The sequence below is a fragment of the Bos taurus genome, chromosome 10 (genome assembly GCF_002263795.3).
Source record: "Bos taurus isolate L1 Dominette 01449 registration number 42190680 breed Hereford chromosome 10, ARS-UCD2.0, whole genome shotgun sequence".
NCBI classification, from domain to species: Eukaryota; Metazoa; Chordata; class Mammalia; order Artiodactyla; family Bovidae; genus Bos; species Bos taurus.
Genome location: NC_037337.1, coordinates 19189151 through 19204453, shown reverse-complemented (window position 1 = coordinate 19204453; position 15303 = coordinate 19189151). Strand labels below are relative to the sequence as shown.

Sequence of the window (15303 nt, the reverse complement as noted above, 5' to 3'; positions counted from 1 at the left end):
TCATCTCTGTGGGATAGAAGCAGGGAGGGAGCAGAGGTGGCCCTGTGACCGTCAGTCCCACTAAGGAGCCATAGGGTGTAAAAACACATCCTGCATGGTATGCAAAAACATGTCAGTTGACCTAGCTGGAGCATAGGACCCAGGTGAGGGACTGCTGAGGGTCAAATAGGAGCCAGAGTCATGGAAAGGGTACCGATTTTATCCTGGAAGCCATAAAGAGCCATTGAAGAATTTTAACAGAGGAATGACATGATCAGATTTGGGTTTCAGAAAGATTCCCTTAGATTGAAGATCATCCTGCATGCTACAACTAAGAGCTGGCATAGCCAAGTAAATAAATAATTTTTTTAAAGGAGGGATTGATTTAAGATGTATTAAGAGGTAAAATCGGTTCTGTTTACATGAGGGTGGGAAAAACCTAAGATGTTTTCCTCTCTGGGTTCCGGCTGAACAAGTCACAGGTGCTGTTTACTAAGCTAAGAATATGAAAGAAAGGCAGATTGAGAGGGAAAAGATGTGTTTGCCTGTGAGACATACAAGTGGAGTTGTCTAAAAGGCAACTTGAAATGCAAGAAGCAAAAAATGGAGATAAATATTCGGGAGTCCAAGTCACCTGAAGTCAGTGTGTCACACAGGACAATTTAAACAGAGAAGCCACCTCTTGAAAGGGCACTGGGTGGGTCATGGGATTGGCAAGTAGGACATGCAAGTTTGAAAAATACCTGAGAGCAATTGGAGGCCAGTCCACAAGAGCAAAAGCCGAAACAGATGCCAGACCAACCCAGTGAGAATATTGCCACTTCATCACCACTGGCACTGGATGCCATCACCACCCAAACCCACACCGCTACCACCCCCAAGCACAGGACAGAGTACGGTGGCCACTGCCACCAGGATGCATTCTCCATGGTTCTATTTCTTGGAATCATATATTGCAGAAGCGATTTTCCTGGGACCTATTTGGCCAAGCTTAGGTTACATGCCTCTGTCTTAGTTGCCAAAGATCTGGGAAAACAAAGACCCAATCTTTTCAGTGTCTGTCGTGGAAGGTGGGCTCTAGTTACCTCCAAGACTTGTAACACAGGAAGGGTAATGAGATTCTGCAAAGCCCTAGACGATCAGGGTCTGCTTCAGGTGGATGCTATTGAGGTCACTGGAAAGAGTGATGAAATGAGAAGTGGGTGTTGACTGAACTGTATTTTTTATATTATTATTTAAATGGTGAATGAGGATGAGATGGTTAGATAGCACCACCAATTCAATGGACATGAGTTTGAGCAAACTCTGGGAGATAGTGAAAGACAGGGAAGCCTGGCATACAGCAGCCCATGGAGTCACAAAGAGTCAGACATGACTTAGCAACTGAACAACAACAAGTGGTAAATGACAGAAAAGAAACCTGTTAAAGTAGTCATGAAGGAGCCATGTGAAATGTGGTAAGAAACTGGAAGAACACAGCCCATAGGAGCCAATAGAGGGAAAGGATGCAGGGACTGCTAATCATGGATGTCAGCTGACATCAGGGGTCAAATTATTGTTGAGCCTGAAATTTTCCAATGGGTTTCGAAGCTCAGAAGTCATCTGTAACTTTGGTGAATGTTTTCAGTAGAGGTTTGGGGGAGGGGAAGATGACACTAGATGGAGAGTGTAAACTACTTAGAGATTTGCTTGAAGACAAGAAAAAGGGTGGTGTAATGATCAGTAGTGTGTGGGATTAAAATTGGAAATTTTTTTAGGTTGGGCTATTTGATCAGGTTTATATGCTGAGATCAGAGAGTAGGAGAGAGGCAAAGCTGACTATCCATGAAAGAGGAATATAAATAAAGGAGCAAAGTTCCCAAAGACACAAAAGGAAGTGAAAAATTATAAGGATTTTTAAGAGAAAGGATTAGCTTGGATTTGAAGAGAGACTTCACTACTTCTGAGAAAGAGTAGAGGTGATTCAAATGTTTGGAGGGGGCTGAACATTAAGCCAGATTCCTCCATGTTGATTTAATTTTCTCTGTGAAGCAGAATGGGGGGTGGTGGAACAAGCTGATGTGTAGAAGGACTATACACTCAGGGCATAGCTGAGGAGACAGTGAATTTGTTTTAGCTCTATATTGTGTCCAGGATAAGTTTCCTTATATGATTTATTCTAGATAAAGGTGACTCATAGATTCCAAGGTCAGAGGGCCTTAGAAAGGGGTTGGGAGGACTTCTCTGGTGGTCCAGTGATTATGAATCTGCCTGCCAATACAGGAGACATGGGTACAATCCCTGGTCTGGGAAGATTCCACATGCCACGGGGCAACTAAACCTGCACACCATAACTACTGAGCCTGTGCTCTAGAGCCTGTGCTCTGCAACGAGAGAAGCTACCACAATGAGAAGCTGGCACACCATGACTAGAGAAAGCCAATGAGCAGCAACAAAGACCCAGCACAGCCAAAAAGAAAGAAAGGAAGGAAGGAAGGAAGAAAAAGGGCTTGGGACATTTTCAGGAACCAAAGAGCTGTCTCATGATTTCTGGTCTCTGCCTCTCCAGTCTTCATTATCTCTCTGAGATAGCCTTTCTCCATTCCTCATAACATTGGGTTGGCAAAAAAATTTCTTCAGGTTTTTCTGTAAGATGGTATGGCAAAACCCACACGAACATTTTGGCCAACCCAATAGTTGGGATGGTGGATGACTCATGAGTTCATATTTCTTCTGCTCAAGAAACCAGTTCAGTTGGAATCATAGTCTCTCAGCCTTAATCCAAATTTCCTAGGAGAGAACATTGGCTTAGCTCAATTTGGATTAGGAATCCACTCACAGTTTGATAAACTGCAGCTGGGATGCCAGAGGTCACAGAAGACAAGCCTGTTCTAGGGACTGCAGATCTGAAGAATCAGTATGGAAATTTTAATTCCCAAAGAATAGGGCTCATGGGCTGGATTAACACAAAACAGTGTCCACTCACAAGCTCAGTGCTGCAGAACTGGGTGATTTCCTTTATCCGGTTTTATGACAGGAGAATAGAGAAGGCAGATGGCTGCTTGTGATGTTAAAGGGCAAGCATATTAGCAAAAATGTGGTTAAAGTAACTGACCACAGGATCTAGACTGGTTGGGAAAAGAAAACAGGAAAAGACTAATCAAGTATGAGCCAGCTGAGATTCACGTGATTCATAATGAGTAGATCTAGTGGAAGGTTATGGAATACTGGATTTTGACATTTCACTCATGGGGACAGACCTTCCATGCTTACCCAAAGTGCTTCTATTCAAACACTCCCACAAATACTTGGCTCTCCAAAGCTGTTCCGGGGCCTTTGCTGGTGAGTTGTTTGAGGGAGCAGAAGTAACTCCTTCCCCAGCAACTCTGAACTTCTACACTCTGTGACTAAGGCTCCAAGTCCTGTTATTTTACATCCCTCACTTTTTTCAGTTATTATACACAATGGGTGTAACAAACTAATACGAAGACAGTGTTGGAGCACAAGCTGAGAGGCCAGGTGAGAAGAGGAGGGGCATCAAAAGGCAGAAGGAATGAGAAGGGAGATGCCAAGGATATTCAAATGTAAAAAACGTCACTGGGAACATTATGACTGAAGTCAGCTCAGGAGGGGTAGATATGTCATGTGTCCACATCACTCAGGGCCAAAGCCTTCCTTGTGTGTGCTTGCTGTTGTTCAATTGATAAGTCCTGTCCAACTCTCTGTGACCCCATGGACTGCAGCACACCAGGCTCTCCTGTCCTCCACTGTCTCCCAGAGTTTGCTCAAACTTATATCCATTGAGTCATGATGCTATTTAACCATCTCATCCTCTGTCGCCCCCTTCTCCTTTTGCCTTCAATCTTTCCCAGCATCAGGGTCTTTTCCAATGAGTTGGCTCTTCACATCAGGTGGCCAAAGTATTGGAGTTTCAGCTTCAGCATCAGTCCTTCCAATGAGTATTCAGGGTTGATTTCCTTCAGGATTGACTGATTTTATCTCCTTGCAATCCAAGGGACTCTCAAGAGTCATCTCCAGCACCACAGTTAGAAAGCATCAATTCTTTGGCACTCAGCCTTGTTGGAGAAGACTCTTGAGAGTCCCTTGGACTGCAAGGAGATCCAACCAGTCCATTCTAAAGATCAGTCCTGGGTGTTCTTTGGAAGGAACGATGCTAAAGCTGAAACTCCAGTACTTTGGCCACCTCATGTGAAGAGTTGACTCATTGGAAAAGACTCTGATGCTGGGAGGGATTGGGGGCAGGAGGAAAAGGGGGGATGACAGAGGATTAGATGGCTGGATGGCATCACTGACTTGATGGACATGAGTTTGAGTGAACTCCGGGAGTTGGTGATGGACACGGAGGCCTGGTGTGCTGTGATTCGTGGGGTCGCAAAGAGTCGGACACGACTGAGCGACTGAACTGAACTGAACAGCCTTCTTTATGGTCCAACTCTCACGTCTGTCCATGACTACAGGAAGAACCATAGCTTTGACTATACAGACCTTTGTTGGCAAAGTGATGTCTCTGCTTTTTAATACGCTCTTTGGGTTTGTTATAGCTTTGTCAAGGTTTGTCACACTTTGTCATAGTTTTGTCAAGGGCCAAAATGGCTTTTAATTTCATGGCTGCTAAAAAAGAGAATGAGGAAGGTAAGTAGATAAAAGATAAACCTTTCCCTATTAGTGCTGATGGAAAAGAGGGATATGTGGGGAGCCCCAAGACACCCAATTCTGATTAAAGAGGAAGGGAGGTATGGCCATGTCTGAGGTCAACAATCATAATAACCACATCTAACAGCTTCCATTTATGAAATACATCCTAGTTCCAGGTATTCTGCTGGTTACTTTAAATGTGTTCAGTTCAGTCGCTCAGTCATGTCGACTCTTTGCAAACTCATGGACCGTAGCACGCCAGGCCTCCCTGTCCATCACCAACTCCCAGAGTTTACTCAAATTCATGTCCATTGAGTCGGTGATGCCTTCCAAACACTTCATCCTCTGTCATGCCCTTCTCTTCCCGCCTTCAATCTTTCCCAGCATGAGGATTTTTTCTAATGAGTCAGTTCTTCGCATCAGGTGACCAAAATATTGGAGCTTCAGCTGCAGCATCAGTCCTTCCAGTGAATATTCAGGACTGATTTCCTTTAGAATGGACTGGTTGGATCTCCTTGCTATCCAAGGAGATGTAAATGTAAAAAAAGCATCAGTTCTTCTGTACTCAGCTTTCTTTATAGTCCAACTCTCACATCCATACGCGACTACTGGAAAAACCACAGCTTTGACTATATGGACCTTTGTTGGCAAAGTAATGTCTCTGCTTTTTTAACATGCTGTCAAGGTTGGTCATAACTTTTCTTCCAAGGAGCAAGTGTCTTTTAATTTCATGGCTGCAATCACCATCTGCAGTGATTTTGGAGCCCAAGAAAATAAAGTCTGTCACTGTTTCCCCATCTATTTGCTATGACGTGATGGGACCAGATGCCATGATCTTAGTTTTCTGAATGTTGAGTTTTAAGCCAACTTTTCCACTCTCCTCTTTCACTTTCATCAAGAGGCTCTTTAGTTCTTTTTCTCTTTCTTCCATAAGTATGGTGTCATCTGCATATCTGAGGTTATTGATATTTCTCCCAGCAATCTTGATTCCAGCTTGTACTTCATCCAGTCCAGCATTTCTCATGATGTACTCTGCATATAAGTTATATGTGTTAGGCTGAACCATATGAAATTTCTGTTTTGTAAGATATAATGGGTCAAATACTTTGCACATTCATATGGTTGGACACACCATCACATTTCATCCTCATCACAACATCCCCATTAAAAAGATACCATTGTCTCCACTTCACAGATGAGAAAACTAAGATTCAGAAAGTAAAAGTCTTGGTACAAGCCTGAGCAATCAGTACGTGCTGAAACCAAGCTTTGAATCCAGATTGTCTAAATCTGGATTAAAAACCAGATTTAACCTTTCATTAAAAATCGAATTGGTCTCTTATCTCCAATGGGTCTCCCTACCAATTAATTCTATACACTATGCCTGAATCATCAGTCTTTCTAAAGCGTTGACATAGCCATTAATGGCTCCCCATTTCCTCCAGTATAAGTTCTAGACTTTACACCTGGAAATCAGTTTATCAGCACCTAACTTCTAATAATCTTCCTCCAATTTTCATCTGCATCGCTCTTCCAGAGTACTTTCAGAGGGCCAGAGTACTTTCCAGTCTATCACAGCTACCAGGGGAGCAAAAGAGTTAAGCTTAAGAATGGTGTTACAAACTAGAGATTCTTGGAGTCAGCTGAGTCTCAGGGGAACCTTCTCAATCTGTATCCGCGGCGCTGGCTCCAAGGAAGAGCCGGGATTGCCTTCCTTCCTCCGTCCTCCCAACCACAGGAGGCGCCAAACACTTAAAGTCTTGTTTAGAGGACCCTCCGCGGACCCGTGGGGCGCCTCTTGTTTCTGCTGGCACCGGTCCCGACCCACAGCGCAGGCGCCATCGTCCGCTCCGCACCCCCTCCCAACCAGCGGCCATTGAGCAGGCGCACCAAGCTTGGAGTCCGGGGCGGGGGCGCGTCCAGAGGTAGGCCGCTAGGCAGTTGGTTCCGAGCGGGCCACGTGACCACAGTGCCGCCGCGCGAGCGTGCGCAAAGTGGCTCAGCGCCGCCGTGACGGAACGACGAGGCGTTGGGGCGCGCGACCTCGCCCGCCCGGCCCGGCTCCCGCCCCTTGGCCTGCCGCTCCGCCCCCGCGGGGCGTCCCGGGCCGCTCGTCTCCTCGGCGGCGGCCGCGCGCGGCCCGGGGTCGCCGTGAGTACTCGCGAGGCCGGCCTGTGGGGCGGCTGCCACCGGGACCCGGCGGGGCGGCCGGGCCGCGGAAAGGGTGCGGGGCCCGCCTCTCCTCGGCCGGGGTGGATGAAGTGAGGGGCTTGGACCGGGTGGCTCTGAGGTGCCCTCCTGGCCTTGACAGGCGTCGCTCAAGGCCGGGTCGCTAGCGACACAGATCGGGCACAAAGCTTCTTTCCCGGGAGGCAGGTGTTGGGGGTCTCCAGAGGAAAACGGAGAAGAGGTCTAACAGCTCCCCCCAAGGGAGGCCTCACGGCCTGTTCTGGAAGCGCGGGTGGCAGCCAGTGTTCGGGGGCTCACCCCGGCCCGGCCCTCCGCCGCGTACCCGGGATAGCGTTAGGTCCAGGAGTTCGCCGCCGCGCTCTTTGTTCCATGCCCTAGGCTTTCCGGGTGGAGCACTTGCTGTAGAGCGGAGTAGCCTCCTTGCCCAGGACCATAAAGGTGGGAGTCAAATCCAGAGTTTAAACGTTGAGATCGGAGGCTTCTTTGACTGGGTGTAAAGTTGTCACACCGAGAAGCGCTCGTGGACGTCGACCACGACTTTTGTGGTCCGGGCTTGAGGCTTAATTACATATGGCCAGTTCCCGTGCAAATTCCCTGTTTCTGCTGTCGTCCGAAGTACTGACCGACAGACACCGTTCTCTGGGCTCTTCACACAGTCTATATTTGGCCTTGGTTTTCTTGAAAGGTTCCCTTCTTTACCTCATTTAGATAAGTTGGATAGGTCTTTCTTGCTTAATTCATTAGCACCTCCCTTTATTACTTGTGACCATATCACAGGAAGAGTGGATGTGAGTGGAACCTATCAAATGTGCTTAAGTCCCAGTTCCACTTGCCTGAACCTAAGCAAGTTACTTGACCTCTCTACCCCTGATTTTTTTTTTTATAGGTAACGTGAAAGCTTTGAAAAAGACTATCTTTCCAGCTTATTCCTGTTTAAAATGTAATTCTGTGAATTAGATAACTTCCCACTATTCCCCTTTTGCCACTCTTCGTCATTTAAACCCTTTCTCCATCTCAGAGGAATGAGCTTTGAGAGTTGAAGGTGGGACTCCCTTTCACTGAAGCAGCCTGGGTTGAAAAAGATGGTAGTCTCTGAATTGTCTTTTCCCTGGACAGGAAAAATACCCTCTGAATTATCTTTTTCTCCTTATGATAACAGCAGAAAGCAAGCAGCAACAACCCTTGGAGAGAGACTAAGTTTTCTTGACTTCTACAGTGACAGAGAGCTTGTGAAAGTTGGTATTTCTGGCCTACGCTGCCATCATTCTACCACCCAGCCGAAGACGCCCCAGGCTGGACATTAGTGCCTCCCTCTTTATTTCTCTGTGATCATCCAGATCAGCACCTGACTGTTTATTTTCAAATCTCACAAACCCAGCCCCCAGATCTTCATGTTCTGGTTCTCAGCTACTATTGAAGGTGAATGGAGTCTTGCTCTTTAAAATTATTTTTGTATGACTTTTGTCTATGTAGTTGTGTTTAAGTTCTTGTATGTATCTCCCCTTTGGCTTAGGTCTCCAGCAGACAGTTCATTCATTCAGTAAATATGTGTTGAGGGACTGACAATATAGACAATGAAAAGAGTCAGAGCCTCTGCCACCATAGAGCTTACATTCTGGTGGGAGATAAATACAACAAACAAACATTTTGTACATCAGAGTGTGGTAAGTGCTATGGAAAAAATTAAAGCAAGGAAGGGGGATGGAGAGTGCTACTGTATTGTATGTTGGGGTTTTGCTGTTTTATATGGGATAGTCAAGGTGACCTTCAAGCAGAGATCTGAAAGAGTAAAGTAGTAAACCATGTGGATATCTGGGTGAATAGCATCCCAAGGAGGGTGACCAGCAGGGACAAAGGCTCCGAGGTGGGAATATGCTTGATATGTTTGAAGAACAGCAAAGAGGCATTTATGGAGTCTTAGTGATAATCTTCCTGTTCTTATTTAGAGTTAACTTTTTAGGGAGAGCCCTTACAAGGGTAGTCTCTGATTTTTTTTTTTTTTTTAATGAAAATCTCCAACTATACCCAAAAGTAGTATAAGAAATGCTTATGTGCTCATTCATCACTTAGCTTCATCAGTAGTCATCACTTTGCCATTTTTTTTCACCTGTTGCCCACCCCAATGCCCCTTCTGCCTTTTGTGCTTGAGTTGTATTTTAAAGCAAGTCTCAGATATCAAGCCATTTCTTCTCTAAGAACTTTAGTTGCAATTTGCTTTTACGTATTGTTTTTGATGGGTCAGGCAGCCCTGCCAGCTGAAGGACTACTGTGATCTTTTCCCTGGCATTGTGCTTTATGTCACCATACTGGGTTAGTTACAGGTTTACGTTGGTGTCTGAGGAACAGACCACAGGCCCTTGGAATGCACAAGAATTTAGAACAGTGGTTCTCAGCGTAACTCTGAGGGGTTGTTGAAACAGATTGCTAGACCTTTGGAGTTTCTAATTCAGTAGGTCTCAATGGGGGATCTTAGAATTTACATTTTAAACAAGTTCCCAGGTCATATTGATGCTGCCAGTTCACAGACCTTACTTGAGAGCCGCTGATCTAGATACTTAAGATGCAAGAGAACCATGCTGAAGATCAAGAACACCTCTGTTTAAGGTTGGAGTGGATGAAACTGATAAATACAAAGCCAGGAAGCAGTGGTTTTTAATTTTGCACAAGGGCTAGAAGTTAGTGTTTTTCTGAGCATTTCTTCAGATCATTATTACATTTTGGGGAGAGTAGGTTCCAAGAGGAGTCCAGGGCATTATTTTGGCTATGACAACTCAGACTGTCTATCAGAAAATGGTCAGAGTTGTTGAGACTTTTAAACTTAGCTATGATTGTTATAGAAAGGCTTCTAAGGATACTGGTTTAAAATAAGAGATAAACATTCAATTTGGAGAAATAACTGGGGATAAAGATTTTTTAAAAAGTGTCTGCTTCTGATTTTGGTTGACTCTATGAAGAACATTCTAAAATGAACTGACTTGACTGAGTAGCATAGCCTCTGGTCCTGGCATCATCATTTTGGCTTCAGGAGTTGATACAATGTTATGAACTAGAGCAGGGACTTTCTTCAGTCACAGCTCTCCAGCTGGAGGACAGTAGTGTCTTATGTTTATGTAGTACTTTCATGGTTCATTCTCTTTAAAGAACTGTGTGCAAGTGTGTCTACATGCATGCAAGTATGTTTCTGTGTACCAGTATCTGTACATATGTATAATAAAAGTGTACCCATAAATGTGTGCTTTTGTACATGCCACCCAGCTGTTAAGTGATGATGAGATCAATCGTCTACTTTCTGCAGGACAGTGACTTGTTACCACCACAACAGCAGATCCTGCCTTCCTCAGCTGATCTCCAGTCAGCCCCTGATATCGCCACCCCCCTCCCAACCCTTGTCTCCTCTTTTGGCCTCCTAAATGCCCATCTCGTTGGCCTGGGTTCAACTGGTGGTATGGAGGGGTGCTGCCTAGCACTGACCTAGGAGTGTGTGTTACCCACTGACCCAATGGTGAGAATTCACTGCCCACCTTTCTGATTGTCCAGGGGGTAGATGAAACAGATTGCAGACCTCACCTTCCCCCCTCTGCTCCCTTTTGGAAGATAGGGTGGCTACTTGAAGTTAAAGGAAGGAGATGGGGCATGGAAACAGTATTACTTGGTGTGTGTTTAGGGAGTTTTCTTGGGAAGGAAGGCGAGAGTTAAATACTTGAAGGGATAGAAAGGGAGTTAGGAGACAAAAGAGCGAGGTGTGCTTGAGAGCTGCCTTGGGTAATGATCCAGAAGAGGCCAGCTTGTAATGGAACGTAGATATGCCTGAGAATCAACCTTGATATTGAAGCCTTCTGCATACCTACCCCACTGGCTACTAGAGCTTCAGTCATCATACCCAATACCTAAGAAGGCTAAAATTCCCTATTGTTTTCCTCTGTGCCAGCAAGTCAGTGCTAGACCATGGATATGACCGGATTCGGGAAAAGACTGAGATGTCCCCAGAGGGTCAGGGGAAAGCAGCAAAGGGACTGGGGCCTCAGTTATTCTATCCCAAGGGACCTCTCATTTGTGAAAATCTGTTTCCTGTCTTAACCCCACTCTGTTCCATGAGATACCAGCCACCCTTATTTCTTGTTTTTCATCATCAGGACATCAAAGGCCAGTTCTGGAATGATGATGATTCGGAGGGAGACAATGAATCAGAGGAATTTCTCTATGGAGTTCAGGTGAGATTACAGCCCCTAAACCCATGTTGGATGGTCTAAATGTATACTTTCCTCTGGATACGTCAGGAGTGAAAGAGATTATTTTGGAGCAGAGATGAAGATACAGTGTCAGTGTAATCTGAGGATTATCTGGTCAGAGCTGATCTCATATTTTTGCTCTTGCCTGGAACTCTCATCTTTTCCAGTATAAACTACACCCTCTGTGCATGGAGTTTAGCCATAGGTTCTTAGTTGGAAACAGTTGTTTTCTGATTGTTCCCTCACTAGCCAGCAGGGGTCATTTCATTCATTAGGGTCAAATTTTTTAAGATTCTTCTAGCAGTGTTTGTTCAGTGCTGTCACTGCCCAGGGCATGATCCTGAGCAGAAATGTTGGACGCTGCAGACAGAACCAATCTGAGTTAAATTCTGTACTCTTCAGCCTGTTCTGAGTTCTCGTAGGAGGGATACCTAAAGAGTCCTGGTCAAGGTTGAGAGAAGCTGAAACTTAAGGATGTGAACTCCTTAAGCAGAACCTGCAGTTAGTCTACTGAAACCTCCTAGAGTGCTTATGGGGGGTGACTTGTCTGTCAGTGAAATCCCTAACTAGGGCCACCACCAAGAACTCCTTCATAAAGCAGCTTTTGCTTGTATGTGTTGCTATAGTTTGATTTCCCTGTTCCTGATGTTTCTTCATATTCTGTTTTCCTCTTTCTCTTCCCTCCTCCACCATTTTTGCTGCTGACTCAGGGAAGCTGTGCAGCTGACCTATATCGGCACCCACAGCTGGATGCAGACATTGAAGCTGTGAAGGAAATCTACAGTGAGAACTCTGTATCCATCAGGTGGGGCTCTACTTCAGGGATGGTAGGGGGCTCAGCCACTTCTTTGTGAGTTGCTAAAAGGGTAGAGGTTTTTCTTTACGGTGTGATGCTGGGGTCTGTGGACTTTCATAAGTTTTGAGCCTAATGATGGTGAGAGTTGCTCAGAATATTTAAGGTAGGCTGACAGGAGCAATTAGGAAGGTATAACTACTTTTCTTAGAAGTTCCCTCTTATCCTAGATCCTCTAGACTGAAGTTTCACCTTGGGGGTAAGAAGGGCTTGTGGCCTGGCAAAGGCTTTGATTGTAAAAGTGGCTGTAGCTAACTACAGAGCCTCCTTCCACCCTTCCCTCTCCCTTATCCCCAGGCTCACTTCTCTTTCCACTTCAATTTCTGTTCCCTTCTTTCTCCCTTAATGAGTCTCACATGTGATCACCTGTATCTCTATAGAGAATATGGAACTATCGATGACGTGGACATTGACCTCCACATCAACATCAGCTTCCTGGATGTAAGTGATGCTAGTACCTGCCAGCAGCAGGTCTAGTTGAGCTTGTGGGTTTTGCCACATAGGCCTGGAGTCTTGTTCCCAATGCTATATTTGAAGCACGTATACTTTGTGCCTATCTCTAGACCATCAGCAGATAGTACTGCGTGCATGTGTGTGTCTTGTAGTGAACACTTCAAAGGCCATTTCTCTCTGATGCTGAACTAGAAACCATTCCCCTTACTCTTGTAGGAGGAAGTTTCTACAGCCTGGAAGGTCCTCCGGACAGAACCTATTGTGTTGAGGCTGCGATTTTCTCTCTCCCAGTACCTTGATGGACCGGGTAAAGGCAGTGACTTTGTGCATCTGCGTGCTCTGACTAGTCTAATACAACATTCTAAGTTAACTGAGATAGAGAAAAACTAGGAACAAAGCCTTTTGGTGTAATCTGAAGGCCATTGATAGGAGATTTTCAGTCTTCTCTCATTGTTATCTTCATTCCCTATCACCTAATGTTACTGCTAAGTCACTTCAGTCATGTCCGACTCTGTGCGACCCCATGGACGGCAGCCCACCAGGCTCCCCTGTCCCTGGGATTCTCCAGGCAAGAACACTGGAGTGGGTTGCCATTTCCTTCTCCAATGCATGAAAGTGAAAAGTGAAAGTGAAGTCGCTCAGTCATGTCTGACTCCCAGCGACCCCATGGACTGCAGCCTACCAGGCTCCTCCGTCCATGGGATTTTCCAGGCAAGAGTATTGGAGTGGGGTGCCGTTGCCTTCTCCCTATCACCTAATAGTCATGCCTTAAAGACTTTCTTGGTTAATGAAATTGTTTTCTCTAGTTCCTTGATATTATTTATTCTTCCCCTTCTCCTCAGCTTCCTTAATAGAAGTTGAGGATGTTTGAAATTGGTCAGACAGTTCCCAGAATCTACCTTCTGCCTCAGAGGTTTTCGTTTTCCACCATTATTGTTTAGAGTATTCTTGAAATCTGAGGAAGCTAATCCACTGAACTGGGGCTTTGGACTCCCAGGAGGATAGACATGTATATGTAGTAGGAGCTTTTTCTTCTCTTTGCAGAACCATCAATTGAGGTTTTCCAGCCATCAAATAAGGAAGGATTTGGGCTGGGTCTTCAGTTGAAAAAGTAAGAACTTTGATCTTTCTGGTTATGAATGTTTGAGGGAAAGAGAGATAGGACAGGCAGACTCTTGAATGTTTCTTTCCAAAAGTGTATTTCTGACATGTGCCCAAGAAAGACTAAAATAAATTTGGGGAGTCCAGTTTATGGTTAGGTGGGGGAGCTTGTGTTTTTGGTGTATGTGCCCTTGAGGCTTCCTGGAGGTGAGAGCATTACTAGCATTTACGTAGCATTTAAAGGAAAACACAACCCTGGAATTAGAGTTATGCTCATCACACTTCCTCATAGTGGAGCCCTAGGATTTTGGACCGTTTTAGTTTACTAAATGTGTTGAGCACCTTGCTAAATAAGTATTTGGTATATAAAGAGAAGTGAACTCAGTCAAGTTCTAAATATAGTCCAGTGTATACTTGTTCTAATACAATTGAAAATGTAAAGTTTAGAAAGAACACAGAGTAAGGTGTAAGTCAGTCTGGTGGCAGTTAGATGAATGAAATATGAAAGGGAGATGATTAATGGATTTTAGGGATGGATAAGAATTGTCCATGTAGACAGACTCTGAGAATAAATAACATTTGCAAGGGCAGTCACATGAGGCAATGTGCGTAGGAACTGTAAAATCAGAAAGGATCTTCTGCTTTTATTTTGTAGGCAGTGGGAACTTTGAAAGGTTTTAGGCAAAGAAAGGGTATGGTCAGATTTAATTATTAAAAAAAACATTCTGGTAGCATTGTGCAGCATAGATAGAAGGAGTATTACAAGAGACCAGAACTATTTTAGTAAGAGCCATTTGTAGAAGTTCATACGTGAGATGATGAGCCAAAGTATGACTGTAGATATGAGTACAAACAAGAGATAGACTAGAAAGATTTGCAATGTTTAAAGTCAGACTCGAAGACTAATTTGGTTATGTTGTATATGATAAGAGCCAAGGAATAGAGGAATATTACTCTTAGGTTTCCAACCTAGATGTCTGGGTAAATTGTAATACTGCTCATTTAAATAGGAATTTAAGAAGAGGAACAAGTTTGTGGGATGAAGATAGATAGTTCCATTTTAAATATGTTATTTAAAGGTAACTTTGGGATATTCAGTGGAGCTGCTCAATAGAGATGTAGATTTGATACTTACCGGAGAGGTACAGGTTGAAGATAGATTGCAGTGTCCAGGTGAGAGTTACATCCAGTGTAGAATATGAGAATGTCAAAGGAGAGTTAGATAGAATGAGAAGAAAATGAAGTCAAGGGCAGAACACTCTTTAAGCCAGAAAAAAATGCCAAGAATAGGTAGAGAAAGAAGAAACACTGAAGGTAGGTTAGAGAGCTTGGAGGAGGATGGGAAGAGAACAGTGTGAGAGAAGGCAAGGAGGAACATTTCTACAAGGAGGGCCAAATGCCAGAAAGGATGAGTAAGAAGAGAACTAGGAGTTTCGGTTGGATTTACCATCAAGGTAAGAGCAGTTGTAGTGAAATGGTGAAGGTAGAAACCAGAATATAGTAAGTATTCTGGAGAAGTGAGTGATTGGCCACAAAGTAAAAACAGTGAAATATGGACTAAGAAATTTGGATGAGGATTAGAGGGTAGCTAGGTTGAAATAAAGAAACTTGGAACTTTTTGTAGATACGGGGAAAGGAACTGACAGGAAAAGGGAATAATTGCCAGATCAAAGTCCCTGCAGAGGGGCTGAGATCTAGAGTACAGCTAGAGCAATTGATCTTAAGATCAGGATCAGCTTGTCTCCAGAGGATGGAGGGATCAAAGTGAGGCTGGAAATGGAAATAGATATTGTAGTAAGGTTGTCAAATCATGGACGATGATATCTGAAGGCTTCAGTTTTCTCTGTTGAGAAGAAAGATTAT

General features: G+C 44.5%; 1 protein-coding gene across 16 annotated transcripts in view; it reads left to right on the top strand.

Moving 5' to 3' along the window:
- The first annotated feature begins 6605 nt into the window (after positions 1-6605).
- Positions 6606-15303, top strand: part of PARP6 (poly(ADP-ribose) polymerase family member 6) — a 32718-nt gene continuing 24020 nt past the window's right edge. For 7 of the 16 annotated variants that reach the window (XR_003036610.2, XR_009496022.1, XR_009496023.1 and 4 more), the window contains exons 1-7: positions 6846-8223; positions 10100-10306; positions 10938-11015; positions 11744-11838; positions 12267-12327; positions 12556-12646; positions 13384-13450. Coding sequence is in view for 12 of the 16 variants with exons in the window: in XM_024997435.2 (XP_024853203.1) it covers positions 10304-10306; positions 10938-11015; positions 11744-11838; positions 12267-12327; positions 12556-12646; positions 13384-13450 (395 nt within the window). In the remaining 4 variants the exon portion in view is untranslated. Of the gene's footprint in view, positions 8224-8317; positions 8469-10099; positions 10307-10937; positions 11016-11743; positions 11839-12266; positions 12328-12555; positions 12647-13383; positions 13451-15303 lie in introns of those variants that run through there. The other 9 variants (XM_059890334.1, XM_024997433.2, XM_024997430.2 and 6 more) reach the window with 9 other exon arrangements.